Below are 14,211 nucleotides of genomic sequence, written 5' to 3' on the forward strand. Positions count from 1 at the left end.
CCCTTCCCTTGTGTTTCAACTTTCTTCCATCTCTTTTTATTTCTTCATCTCTATACCAGTTCGTTTTGCTCCTTCTTTTCATGATCTTGAGGGTCAGAACAATGCCTTTTCCTGATAGCAGAGAAGGATGTACAGGAGGGGGACTAGGGAATCTAGCTCACACCAACACCATCAGCTATTGTCATCAACAGCTGACAAAATTCACAGTATCCAAGAAACTATTCAACACCTACTATGAATGAAACACTGTGACAGGAATGATGGGGGAGAAAAGGTACAAAGCAGTTCCTGCCCTCCATGAAGTGACAATCTAGTTGGAGAGATCATGCAAAAATACATGAAAAGGTAAAGCAACATAAAGCGGTTGATACACATGATATCCATGAGTTGTAATGTTCGGGCACTGAGAACAAAGGAAGGTGCAACCACTGTGTTGTAGGGGTCTCAAGAACGCTCGCTCAGGAAAAGTACAAGCTAGACTCTGATGGAGCCCTGAGGGTATAAAAGGTGAGGAAGGAAAGGGAGGGTTTTCTATGGGGAGAAGACTTTCCAGAGGGCTGACCCCGTATCAGCTTAATAGCAAGGAAAAATGTAAAATGGGTAAATTTTATGTTACACGTATTTTACCACAATTAAAAAAAATATGAGGACAGGTGTCTGGGCCCCTTAGCTGCCTCCATCAGGGTAGGAAAGTCAGCACAGAAGGAAGAGAATTCTTACGCATAGATGAGAACATCTGATGAACTTAGTCAACTGATGCCATTCAGTAATAGCCACACACCTGACGATACCTTTTCTAATTTTAAATGCCAACACTATGTATAAACTGATAATATGGTTAAAGCTAAAGAAACTAGTTGACCAGATAGAGAGGTGTGTGCACTGTGAGGAAGAGATCTGATGCCTTTTCCACCAGGGAAACGTCCTCTGGAAACAGAGGTCCCAGCACCTTTGCTCAAGCTAGGGTAGAAATCCCAAATCCAGAGGTTCCAATGGGTCCCCATTCTTCACAGTTTTCTACTGACCACAAGAGAGAAGTCTGCAACCCTTCCAGAAGCGAGTCACAAAAAAAGCTGTAGATTTCAACTTGCTACCAACTGCTAATAAAGCCCTGAGTATCCAAATCCAAGGTATTAGCGAGCATTTGCTGACCACCTGGGGAAAAAAATCCCTAGTAGTAAACTAGTATCTAAACTAGTAGATAAAGCAGCTTCTATAGAGATCACACACGGCACACCTTAGTTACTCCCATTTAAATACTATCAAGAAACTTATTTGGTTGAAACCATGCCAATGTGCCCTTGACCTTCAATTTAAGCAGATAGCAAGATCCACGTAACAGTTCCTGAAGGAAGGGCAGTGAAAACAGTGAAATAAGAGAAATGTCCCCACTCTCACATAATGGCCAACATTAGAGGAGAAAGAAACATGCTGGGAAATTGTTTAAATGACCATAAAAATATTCATAGTACATAGTGTTTTATGTGAGTGTACTATGTTCTAGTCTAATATCACATAGCACAAAACGTACATGGTAAGGACAATAACTGGCCTGAGGTGCAAGATTGAAAAGCATGCTAATTTAAGTGGTAAAAATAAGATTCTTGCTGGAATAACCAACTCTAAAATTTTCATATAACTCCCCCAAAATCAAGAAAATACAAGCTAAAATCTCTTTCAACATTAGACATTAGTATATAAAACACTGGAGTTCAGTTAGGCCAGAGGCACTGATTATTCAGGGCACATCCTGGGTACCTCTCAAGACATTTGCCAGAAACTCACAAATGGTTGTATAGAGGATGGTGATTCTGAGGCTAATCATATCTTACCTCATAAAGTTTCGTAAGACTCACTTTCTGAAACCAGTGTTAATCTACATAATTCTGCTTCTATGTACTTCCAGTCTATCCTGAATCTACCCCATACTTCCTTTCTAATTCTTAGTAACTTGGGAATTTGAGGGCCTTAAATATGCATATTTTAGAAAACAAAGCATCAAATGTGTCCAACTAATCCAACACATACCTAAATTTGGTTTCACTACAGTGCCATTCATTCAATCAGTCTGGAGGAGACATCAGTTAGCAACAGCTTGTATTTAGATTTAATTGGGGGAATTACACTTGGAATTGACAACACTGCTCACCTTTAGGACAGAGGCTAAGCTGGTCATGTGCTCATTGAGGGCACCCTCGGACTCCTTGTAGGTCAAGCAGGTGAACTGGTACTCCTCAGGATCAAAGGCGTCGGCCCCCTGCTGCTCCACATCGCTGGCTACTCCCACGTAATAGTCCTCTATGTCCCCAGGGTCCTCATCCTCTTCTTCCTCCTCACAATTTGGGTCATAGTCCTCTTCATTGCTGTCAGACCCCTGGCTATTCATGTCCACAGACATCTTAGCATCCAGCCAAGTTGCAGATCAGGAAAGCAGTTTTTTTTCCCTCCCCCCAAACTTTACCACTTTCTCAAATGCATTAGTGTTTTTTGTCTTCTAAGGAAGGAAAAGAAAAAAATAAGTGTTACTTACTTTCACTATGAGAAGTTTTAACAGTAACCATGAAGAATCAAAATGGCATAGCCTGGTCCTATGCCCATTATGGCCTATTCCAACTCTGGTCTCAGAGGAAACATCACCATCATCTCCCTGCCCAGGCTTATCTAAGGGAAACTCTTTCCTTCAGGGGCAGAAGCAGCTAATAATGGTAACTTCACATGAAGGGCCTGGCATGAAAGAGTCAGGAAGGTTGTCTACTCCATGTCAAAGGGTCAAATTCCCAAGGACTTATCCTTCCTGCAGGAGTCCTTAGGAAAGAGGCACAACCCCACAGTTGGAGGCCCACAGGGGAAGCACCCTAAAGGTTGAGCTACCAAAATTTAAAATCTCTTTGCCAATTATGCCCCACTGAGTAGTGACACAGACAGTACACAAATGACAGTTCTTTTCCACTACAACGTCTAGGAAAAGAATACCACTATTTCACAGACATCACTCTCAGATATCTGGAAAACAGGTGCATGGTTAGTAAAGAAAACAAAAGCTACAAAACTCTTCAACATCCTCCTCTAGTCTGCAAAGTTAACTGATTTTTCAGTTTTAAAGGATTCTACTGATTCTTTAAAAGGGGTACTTTGACACAAAGAAATTGATCCAACAGTGAAGGAAAACTATAGATATACAGAGAAGATTCTGGCAAATACCCATTATCTTTCCGGCACAAGTATTATTTCAAGCAATCATCTGCAAGAAACAGTATTAAATAGTGATTTTTTTTTTTTAAGATTTTATTTATTTGTCAGAGAGAGAGAGCAAGAGAGCAAGCATGAGCAGGGGGAGCAGCAATAGAGGTAGAAACAGGCTCCCCACTGAGCAAGGAGCCCAATGCGGGACTTGATCCCAGGACTCTGGGATCATGACCTGAGCTGAAGACAGCCGCTTAACCCACTGAGCCATCCAGGCATCCCTTAAATAGTGACTTAAATCTAAAAACTAATAGGACTTTAAAATGCAAGAACATCTGGATTGGATGGTATATAAAAGCTTACATAACCAAATCTGGATTAAATACAGAAGTATATATAAAGTCTATTTGAAATAGATAAGCTCTCAAGGGGGTGCCTGGGGGGCTCAGTCGGTTAAGTGTCCAACTTCTGATTTGGGTTCAGGTCATGATCTCAGGGTTGTGAGATCAGCGGGGAGTCTGCCTAAGAGTCTCTCCCTCTCCCTCTACCCCTCCCCCTGCTCTCGCGGTGCGAGCTTTCTCTCTCTAAAAAAAAAAAAAAAATCTAAAAAAAAAAAAAAAGATAATCTCTCAAAAAATCAACCATAATTAAGACAAACAATAAAAATTAAAACACATTAAAATCAATGTGTTAAAAAAAAAGAACGTGTAGTTAATATGTAATCAGTATAAAGGACTACAGAGCCACCTTTTAATATTATAAAAATATCAGTGAATCTAAGTTTGACATGATAACCATAAATGCCCAATTTTTTAAAAATCACGTTAATGAGAGAGCAGTAATATAATATTTGCAGTTTGACTTTTAACAAATTGTTTTATATGGTAGAACCACCTACTTACAAATGAACTATGGTACTTTTCCCTTAGGAGAAAAAGTTAATCTTTAAATTAAAAATACCTGTAATTCTTGAAGATCTTTCAAGATGTCACCCCAAATATTCTGTCATATATTTCCATCTAAAATGAAAAGACAAAATTCTATTTATATTTTTGAAGTTGGTATCCTGGTTTTGCAAATTTATTTTTTAACAAGCAAAGACATTTAAAGGGGTAAGCAGCAAGAGACTAGAGTAACTATGAAATTATTTTCTTCTAAGTCCCACAGAAACATATATGTCACTATACTGAAAACAGTTACATGGCCTTCTAAAAAAGAAAGTATTCAAAGCAAACAGCCAGTAATTATTTAACCTAGAATACTGGTGATGTAAATAGATACCCAATTCCCACCCTCAGTTTGAAAACCTACCACCTTATTCCTATGGTTCAGATTCCCTAAATTAACTAGCACAATTTCAATCCTAAATGTTGCATAGAAGTGGACAAAGTAAATTGCAACTGACTTAAAGGAGACTTTTGTTATAAAGTCACTTCCATGGTGATAATCTAGCACAAAATATTGTCAATATTTCAGATCTCACTTCACTCATTAAAAAATAATTTTGAAATAAAAAATGTCCCCAATAGGATGCCCATTAGGCAATATTAACACCCATTTGCCGCCTCTCAGCTGACATGCTCAAGGGCCATCTGACATGCTCAGAGATACAGATCTCACTATCCAATACTATCCAAGTACTACTTGCTTATTCAATTAGAAGTTTTATGTCTATTTCCTTATCCTTTAGGATTTCTCAGAAATCCAAGAACTACTTGCTTACTCAATTAGAAATCTTATGTCTATTTCTTTATCCTTTAGGATTTCTCAGAAAACTAAAACTTATAACTTCCAAAAAAAAAAAAAACTTCAAACATAGGTAAATATAAACCAAATGAAAATCAAAGTCCAAACAATGATTATAGAAGATTATTTCTAAAATAGTAGAGAATAATTGAATTTTTAAGATCTTTTTTCTTTAGCCTGTATTTTTATTTAAGATACTGCTTACTGGGAAAATAAAATTCATAAATATTGCTCCCATCTACAAAATTTCACTACCAATATTAGCTCTCATTTAATGAGAGCCAATTTCAGGTTTGACTCATTCTCATTAAATCTTCACAACCCTACAAAGTGGCTATCATCCCCTTCTTAAAAATGAGGAAGCCACAGTTCAAAAAGGTTAAGTAACTTGCCAGGATCACACTGCTGGCAAACGGTGTTACCCAGAGTCAATACTTCAACAGATCTATTGGCTGTGGGGATTCATCACTTCCCACCACCCTCCCAGAGAACCTAACACTATCCACAAAGCTACCTCCAGAACCACAACAAACAGAAGACCATGCTTTCCACTTTCTTTGGATTTCTCCCCACGATTTGAACTTAGAGGATGCCCATAGGCTTCTCACCAACTAAATACTCAAGAAGCAGGGGAAAACTTCATACTTCCCTCCAAAAAAGAGAAAGAAATCATTCTCATTTCATACTTAGTGGGAGTTCTAGGTCCGGATTAAACACAAAACAAAACAAAACAAAAAACAAACAAAAAACCAAAAAAACTTATTTTTTTATCTTTTCAAAGTTAAATATCCCTAATTCTACTCAAAAGATTGCTGACATTGTTCAAAGGGGCCAGAATGTTATTGCCTTATTAACAGAACTGATGACAACGCTTTGATTTCCTTTGGATGTTAAATATTATCCCTCTACCCCAGACAGAAAAAGAGTAATAGAAATTACTTTTTCCCCAGAGCCAAAGTCACATGTTCAGGAGACGTGACACCCATCCTGGGCTAAAGGATCCAAACTGAAGACTTCTCTCTCAGTTTAAAGTTGACGAGAACACTTTTTTGGCAAGTGTGAAATGTTTACTCCAGACATAATATTTGGCTCTAAATGGTCATTTATTTACTAAGGCTACATCTCCCAAGAAAACTACTTAGCACTTTTAAAATATGAATCAGTAACTTAGTTTCAAAACCCTACACTATACTATTCTGTTTAATAAGGTAGACACTTGCCCCGTGTGGTTATTAAAATTTAACTTAAAAGTTAAATAAAAGCCTAAAATTTGGTTTTTCAGTCGCACTAGCCATAAGTCAAATGCTCAACAGCCACGTGTGCTAGTGGATACCCTAACTTAAGAACAAAAGTATAGAATATGTCCATTGTGGCAGAAAGTTCTACGGGACAGAGCAACAATCAGTACAGAGGTGAAGTCATCCGACAACACGGCTGTCTCTCCCGCGGCTAACACAGCGGCGTCCGGCTAGACCGCGGCGAAGCTCCTGGGCCGCACGTTTCTACCGAGGCGCAGGGACAGCCGCGAGGACACGGAGCCCACGCGCAGGGGGACCCTTCGCAGGCGAGCGTTAACTAACTGTGCGGGTGGCACTGCAAGGGCTCCGAATGATGACTAGAGTGGGGAGCCCCGGAGGCGGCGCGTATCCCCGGCGCGCCCGGTGGGGAGGGCCCCGATGCGCCGGCGCCAGTCGGTCAGAGGCGCTGGCCTCCGACCTCTCCGGGAGCTGGGAAGACGGCGTGAGGAGGAAAACGGAGAGACGCCAGGAGCCCGCCCGCCCCGGTCGTAGCCTTCAGTCGCCCCTCCGCGGGCGGCGCTGGGTGTTGAGACGGGGAACCGGCGGCCGGGGGCACCGGGGCCTCGCGGGCGGCGACGAAGGCGGAGCCCCGGTCGGGCTAGGGAGGCGCGCGGAGAGCCCACCCCCCTCCCCGACCCGGCGGGGTAAACAAGGCCGCGACCCGCGCCGCACACTTACCGGGAGCCGCAGCCCGCGGCCGCTCAGCCCGGGCGGACCAGACCAGGTCCGGCCGGGCCAGAGGTGTCAGACACAGGCGCAGAGGCGGCGGCGGAGACGACGGGCCGACGCCGGTCAAGGCCCGCGCTCCTTCCTCCCGCGGAGCCGACTCCGCAGCTCCGGAAGTGCTCAGTGCGGTTGCGTCACTTCCGGCCCGGGGTCGACCCGCGGTCGCCGAGGTCGCGGCTGGTGCTGGGTAATAGCGTCCCTTGGCCAACGCTTTATTGCGGGTCAGCTCTCCGATCCCGCGTGTGACCCGGTATGGCCAGCGCCCAAGGCTGCCGGAGGCAGCAGAGGAGAGGAGTCGGTTTACTGGAGAATGGTCAAGGCATCTCTTCCGGCTTTCGCCTACCGGCGCCGCCCGCTGGGATAATTTTAACCAGTGTTTTTCTGATGGACTGCTCGCTTCACTGTGTGTATTCGAGTGTAGTGCACACAGAAGACATACTGACGTCCGTGGAGTGGTAAAGGACTGTTGTTTCCCGGCCGCTATCTGGTGGAAGAAGAACTGGGGCTTCAGGTCACCGCGCCGGGCCGGGACTTTCTGCCTAGACTCTCAGGCCGCCGCCGGGTGGCCCCCGAGCCGCAGATACCACGCCGGGCTTTCCCTTTACTCTCCGCGGCCTGGCCCACCCAGTTCTCCAGCTTCCCATTCATCGTACAAGATAGAATCGTGATTTTGTTTCCTAAATTGCACATTTGTGTTGCTACAAGGTTTCATCAGTCTAGGAAGTATGTGCCATTATGACAGCCAGTTACTTCTAGGACCTGTTGCCAAGTATTGTGGCTGGAAAGCCACTGAGGCTCACTCAAGTTGCTGCTGCACAAGTGGCAATGCGGGTGTGAAGCCGGTGATGTTACGGAGCATCCTGGCTGTGCAAGTCCTCCCATAACCCAAACTATTTCCACCCATACACAAGTCGTGTATGTACTGATATTCAGAATATCTATGTGTAGCGAGCTCTCTTATTTAGTTCTTGCTTCTTGCGTGTATTCGTGTATTTCTTATACATGGTTTTCAGCTTCCAGGTTAACTAAGAGCATTTTCCTAAATAAGGCGCAAATACTAGAAAGCCCCCCCCCCCGCAAAAGAAACAAATATTAGAAAGCCCAAATTAATTTGGAATGAAAATTAATAGCAATGACTAACAATTGTAGGATTATGAATCTTATGTATGTTAGCAACATAAAAGGCTACTAAACTTCAATGTGCTTATTTCATTTGTTTTGACAAAACATATTCCTTTAAATTATGATACTAGCAAAGGACCTAAAATATATTTTCTGTAATTGAAATCTGAATTAGAAGCTCTCATTTTAGGTTACTGGTAATAAATGATCTCCAGCAAATAAAAGGAAACAGTAAGTCTGTACAATTATTGGATTTGCAAAATAGAGACTTTGTTCATATGTCAAGCACATGGGTTTACATACAATATATTGGAATCCTATGTATTTATTTGTTCACCTGTTTTTCTCTTGCCAAAGGTGAGTTTTTGCTTGTTTGTTTTAGAGAGGGAGAGCAAGAAAGAGAGAGGGAGATGGAAAGAGAATCTTAAGCAGGCTCCGCGCTGGGCGGAAGCTCAGTCTCAGCCCTGAGATGATGATCTGAGCCAAAATCAAGAGTTGGACACTTAACTGACTGAGCCACAGGGCACCCCAAAAGGTGAGTTTCTTAAGGGCACAGATCCAACCTTATTTTCAATATTACTCTATTACATAAACATTTATTGGGCTGATGATAATATTTTTAACCAGTGGCAATTTCTCTCCAGGAAATAGAGATTTAAGAATTAAGCCAAGGGGCACCTGGGTGGCTCAGTCATTAAGCGTCTGCCTTCAGCTCAGGGCGTGATCCCGGGGTCCTGGGATCGAGCCCCACATCGGGCTCCTTCACTGGGAGCCTGCTTCTTCCTCTCCCACTCCCCCTGCCTTGTGCTCCCTCTCTTGCTGGCTGTCTCTCTCTCTGTCAGATAAATAAATAAAAAATCTTTTAAAAAAAAAAGAATTAAGCCAAAATGTTTAAGGATATGCATAAAAATATGTGCACATATATGTGCTTTGGAATGCCGATTCAAGTAGAAAATGTTTGCAGCATCCAAAATGTCCAAAAGTAAATTTGTTAAATTATGGTAAAATATACAGTAAAGAAAACCATTAGCAATGATGCTGTACTAAGGCATCTATTAACAAGGAAAGGTATTTTTGATAAGAATAAGAAATTAAATGTGTATGATAGTACTTTTTCAAAATAAATATGCAGAAATCCAGACAGGCCATAGTGGGAATGGTTTATCTCAGCTCCTCAATGTCTGGGGCCTCAGCTGGAAGACTTGAAAGGAGCTGGAATCGTGGGAAAAATTATTTACTCATATATCCAGTGGGTTTTGGTGGCTGTCAGCTGGGAGTCTAGCTGGAGCTGTTAGCCAGAACACATATGCAGATGACCTCTCCATGTTGGTCTGGTTTCTATGAAAGCCGGGTGCCAAGGAGAAGTGTCTTAAGAGAAACAGAGCTAGTTGGAAGTTGTATCTCTTTTTATAACTTAGCCTTTGAAGTCAGACAGCATTACTTCTATCACATTTTCTTGGTCCAAGCAGTTACAAATGTCCTCTCAGGTAGGAAGGAAAGAAATGAAGCCCCACCCTTGACAGAGGAAAACCAACATTGTATCACATTGTAAGAAAAGCATGTGGAATGGGATATGTGTTGGTGTAGCCATCTTTGGAAAATATAATCTGCCACATCACATATTACATATATATATATCTTATACATATAGCTTTCATCTTCATCTTAATTGATTTTAATTACACAACTAATATATTGATATATTAAAGTTGCAAAAAATTAACACAAAAGTATTGATAGCAACATGTGAATATTCCCGTTAACTCACTTCGACTCTCTTTACCCTCTCTGGGGTTGTTACCATTGTCCGATCCTTTCTACGCATTTACATATATATCTATATTCGTAGCTATACACACCCATTTACACAAATATTTTTTTCTGTTAGTAACAAACTATTATAAAATGCTTCTTTTTTCACTTAGTAGAAAGTGCTATTATTCTCCCCCATTCCACCAATGAGCAAACTAAGACACAGGAAGTTCTGATAATTGCTCAAAATTATAAAGCTAGGAAGTGGCCAACCTGAGAATCTAACCCTGCTGGTTTGGCTCCAGAGTCTACCCTCTGTCCACAGTGCTGGACCCCACCTCAGTATTTTCTAATATGAATGTGTTGTCATCCATTTGACCATGCTCCCTTTGCAGGTCATCTGTTTCCAGTTTTTCACAATTACAAATAATGCCGCAATAAACACCGTTGGACATACTTCTTTTTGCACAGATGTGAACATTTGGGGTCATATTTCTAGAAATGGAATTGGTGAGTCAACTGCTATGCTCATACTGCCAAATCACCTTTTAAAAATGCCTTTGATTCTTTGAGCCCAGCTGAAGGCCAGGCACCATGTTGTTAGATATAATGGTGGGGGAAGGAGATCACAGTCCCTGCAGTTTAGGAGCTTTGGTCTAGTAAGAGATGAAAAAATTAGAGGAATCATGAAATAAGTATGAAATTGCTGTGAGGAGAACTACACAGGAGAGTCACTACATCTTCGTCCTCTGCTCTATCTACATTCATTCCCTAGTAATCTCATCCAGTCTCTGCCCAAGGACCTCCAACACAATGAGGATTTACAGGTTTTTCTTTCTAGCCCTACCTGATTCCCTGAACTCCGCATTCAGTATATTCAGTTCTCCATTCAACACCCTATTTGGAGGTCATATTGGCCCTGAAATTTGAAGTCCCAAACAAAACTCAATTTTATCCCCAAACTGGTCATTCTCCCAAGTGTGTCCTAGCTCAGTAATGCCACTATTTCTGTTTACTCAGGCCAAAAATTCACAAGTCTCCTATGACTCTTCTTTCCCTTTCCAATTCCAGTTCCACATTCAATCCGTAATTCTATACCTCCATGATATGTCCTGATTTGGCACTTCTCCCCATCTGCTGCTCTTAGTGCAAACCACCATCATGTGTCCCTGGATGTGAGCAATTAACTAGTTACCATGCTTCTACCCATGCTACTATATTTGTTCTATACATTATCTAGAAAGATCTTTTTAAAGCATAAAACGTGTCAATTCCCTGTTCAAAACCCCTCAAAGCTTTCAATCACAGGCTTTAGTCTTGTAGGCCTATAGAGGTAGGGTCTGGATCCAGATGCCCAGGGTTAGAATCCCAGTTTGGTGACTTCCTAGCTGTGTGAATTTGGGTAAGGAACTTCACCTCTCTATGACAGTTTTCTCATTTGTGAAATGGAGATAATAGAAGCACCTTCCACTGAATGAAAAAGCAGAATAATATTTACAATAGCTTTTCATTAATAAAAAAGGATTTGTGTAAGTGTGTGTGTGTGTGTGTATGTATGGCTGTAGATATATATATAGATATTGAGCCTGGGTGGCTCAATTGGTTAAGTGTCTGCCTTCTGCTCAGGTCGTGATCCTGGTGTCCTGGGATCGAGTTCCGCATTGGGCTCCTTGCTCAGTGGGGAGACTGCTTCTCCCTCTGCCTGCTACCCCCCTGCTTGTGCTCTCTCGCTGACAAATAAAACCTATTAAATATATATACATACATATATATATATATATATTTGTAGATGTATAAAAAAGTTCCTAAAAGATATGTACGAAAGGCTTATATCTTATAGTCCTGTTTTTTAGGTTGACCTCTTTATTTACTTTTTTAAAAGATTTTATTTATTTGAGAGAAAGAGAGACAGCCAGTGAGAAAGGGAACACAAGCAGGGGGAGTAGGAGAGGAAGAAGCAGGCTCCCAGCAGAGGAGCCCAATGTGGGGCTCAATCCCAGAATGCTGGGATCACGCCCTCAGCCGAAGGCAGACGCTTAATGACTGAGCCACCCAGGCGCCCCAATAGGTTGACCTCTTTAATCAGTCCTCAATTTGTGTTTGGTAGGGTGTGTAGAGAGTCTAGTTTTGTTTTTTCTAATTTGAGATCAGTTGTTCCAATACCATTTATTGAAAAGACCATCCTTTATTCACTACTTAGAAAAGTACCTTTATCATGATCTAAATTCCCATGTATACATGGATCTGTTATCTGGACTCTCAGTTCTGTTTTGAGGGTCTATTTGCCTATTCCTGCTTCAATACCAGAGTTTTAATGACAGCTTCGTGGTTTGTTTTTATATATACTAGAACAAGATATCCTTATGATATCTATGTATGAAATTTCTTAGTCATTCTCATACAATTTTTCTTTTGTATAAACCTTAGATTCAGGTTAACATGTTTCACTTTTTTTTTTAAGATTTTATTTATTTATTTGAGAGACAGACAGAGGGCACAAGTGGAGGGAGGAGGGAGAAGCAGACTCCCTGTTGAGCAGCGAGCCCAACACTGGGCTCCATCCCAGGACTCTGAGCCACCCAGGCATCTGTCCAGTGGATTTTTAAAAGTGAAACATGTTGGGGCGCCTGAGTGGTTCAGTCAGTTAAGCGTCTGACTCTTGATTTCAGCTAAGGTCATGATCTCAGGTTATGAGATTGAGCCCCAAGTCAGGCTCTGTACTCAGCGTGGAGTACAGAGATTCTCTCTTCCCTCTCCCTCTGCCCTTCTCCCTGCTCTCTCTCTCTAAATAAATAAAATACTTTTAAAAAATAAAAATTTTTTAAATCCACTGGGGAGCACTGAATTTTTAAGATTGACTTAAGGGTAGTACTGATATCCTCAATATTGACTCTTTGCATCCAAGGAATTGTCTTTACACTGGTTTTTCCTTTATGCCTTTGAATTTTTTTTTTTAAGATTTTATTTATTTATTCGACAGAGATAGAGACAGCCAGCGAGAGAGGGAACACAAGCAGGGGGAGTGGGAGAGGAAGAAGCAGGCTCATAGTGGAAGAGCCTGATGTGGGGCTCGATCCCATAATGTCGGGATCACGCCCTGAGCTGAAGGCAGATGCTTAACCGCTGTGCCACCCAGGCGCCCCTATGCCTTTGAATTTTTATAATTTTATTCCCATGGGTCTTTGATTTAGTCCTGAGTATCTTATGGGTTTTCTTACTATTCTGAATAGGATTCTTTTTTTTTGTGCATGTTTTCTAATTGGTTATTTCTTTTAAGATTATTTATTTATATTTTTGGGTGAGGGGGAGTACGAGCAGGGGGAAGGGCAGAGGGAGAAGCAGACTCCCTGCTGAGCAGGGAGCCTGATGTGTGGCTTGATCCCAGGACCCTGGGGTCATGACCTGAGCGGAAGGCAGACACTTAACTGACTGAGCCACCCAGGCACCCCTAATTGGTTATTGTTAATGTATCAAAAAGCTATTGTTTCTGGATATAGTTCTTCTGCCTATCTCCTTACTTAATTTCTTCTTAGTCTCAATGGGTCTTCAACTGATTTTCTTGAATTTTCAAAGTAGGCATTTGGATTGCTTGAAAATTGTGATATTTTGGATTCTTAATTTTTAGTATTTAAATCTTTCACTTATTCTTTCCTTGTCTTATTTCTCTCTCTCCTTTTTTCCCTCCTTTTTAAAAGATTTTATTTATTAATTTGACAGAGAAAGAGAGAGAGCACAAGCAGGGGGAGCAGCAGAGGAAGAGGGAGAAGCAGATTCCCCGCCAAAAAGGGAGCCCGACGTGGGGCTCCATCCCAGGACCCCAGGATCATGACCTAAGCCCAAGGCAGATGCTTAACCGACTGACCCATCCAGGCACCCTTATCTCCTTCTTTTTTTCTTTCTTTCTTCCTTCCTCTCCTACTTTCTTCTTTCCCTTCCTCCTTTCCTATTGGTCTTATTGTCTTGGCTACCATGTTCAATAAAAGGTTAAGCAGTAATCATGATCAAAAGCATCTTTACCTTTGTTCCTATCATTAATAGGAAGGTTTCTAATATTTTACCTTTAAACATTTTTGCTAAGAAAGATATAGTTACTAAGGTGCTTTAAAATTTTTTTTTTTTTTTTTAGGTAGACTCCATATCCAATGTGGGGCTCAAACTCACAACCCTGATATCAAAAGTCACATCCTTGGGGGCATCTGGGTGGCTCAGTCCGTTAAGCATCTGCCTTCGGCTCAGGTCATGATCCCAGAGTCCTGGGATCAAGCCCCACGTCCGTCTCCCTACTCAGTGGGGAGCCTGCTTCTCCCTCTCCCTCTGCCCCTCCACTAGACACTTGTGTTCTGTCTCTCTCTCTCAAATAAATAAAATCTTAAAAAAAAAAAAA

The 14,211-nt window shown here is 41.7% G+C and overlaps 1 protein-coding gene and 1 long non-coding RNA gene across 4 annotated transcripts in view; one reads left to right on the forward strand and one right to left on the reverse strand.

Moving 5' to 3' along the window:
* ARIH2 (ariadne RBR E3 ubiquitin protein ligase 2) overlaps positions 1 to 7,064 on the reverse strand; it is a 46,240-nt gene extending 39,176 nt beyond the window's left edge. Inside the window, exons 1-3 of one of the 2 annotated variants that reach the window (XM_045778407.2) lie at positions 6,906 to 7,064; positions 4,144 to 4,202; positions 2,150 to 2,494 (exon numbers count right to left, since the gene is read on the reverse strand). In XM_045778407.2, the coding sequence (XP_045634363.1) occupies positions 2,150 to 2,398 (249 nt within the window). In that variant the 5' untranslated portion in view covers positions 2,399 to 2,494; positions 4,144 to 4,202; positions 6,906 to 7,064. Of the gene's footprint in view, positions 1 to 2,149; positions 2,495 to 4,143; positions 4,203 to 6,905 lie in introns of those variants that run through there. The other variant, XM_045778408.2, reaches the window with a different exon arrangement.
* Positions 7,065 to 7,236: 172 nt separating this feature from the next.
* On the forward strand, positions 7,237 to 14,211 carry LOC148108947 (uncharacterized). Of its 2 annotated transcripts, XR_015726682.1 has the most exons (3): positions 7,237 to 8,610; positions 10,223 to 10,337; positions 13,545 to 14,211. It is a non-coding gene; the product is annotated as an uncharacterized LOC148108947 (long non-coding RNA). The 2 variants fall into 2 exon arrangements; XR_015726681.1 differs by having other exon boundaries at positions 7,237 to 10,337.

Source organism: Ursus americanus, chromosome 14 (assembly GCF_024610735.1).
Source record: "Ursus americanus isolate L20-20 chromosome 14, mUrsAme1.1.p, whole genome shotgun sequence".
NCBI lineage: Eukaryota > Metazoa > Chordata > Mammalia > Carnivora > Ursidae > Ursus > Ursus americanus.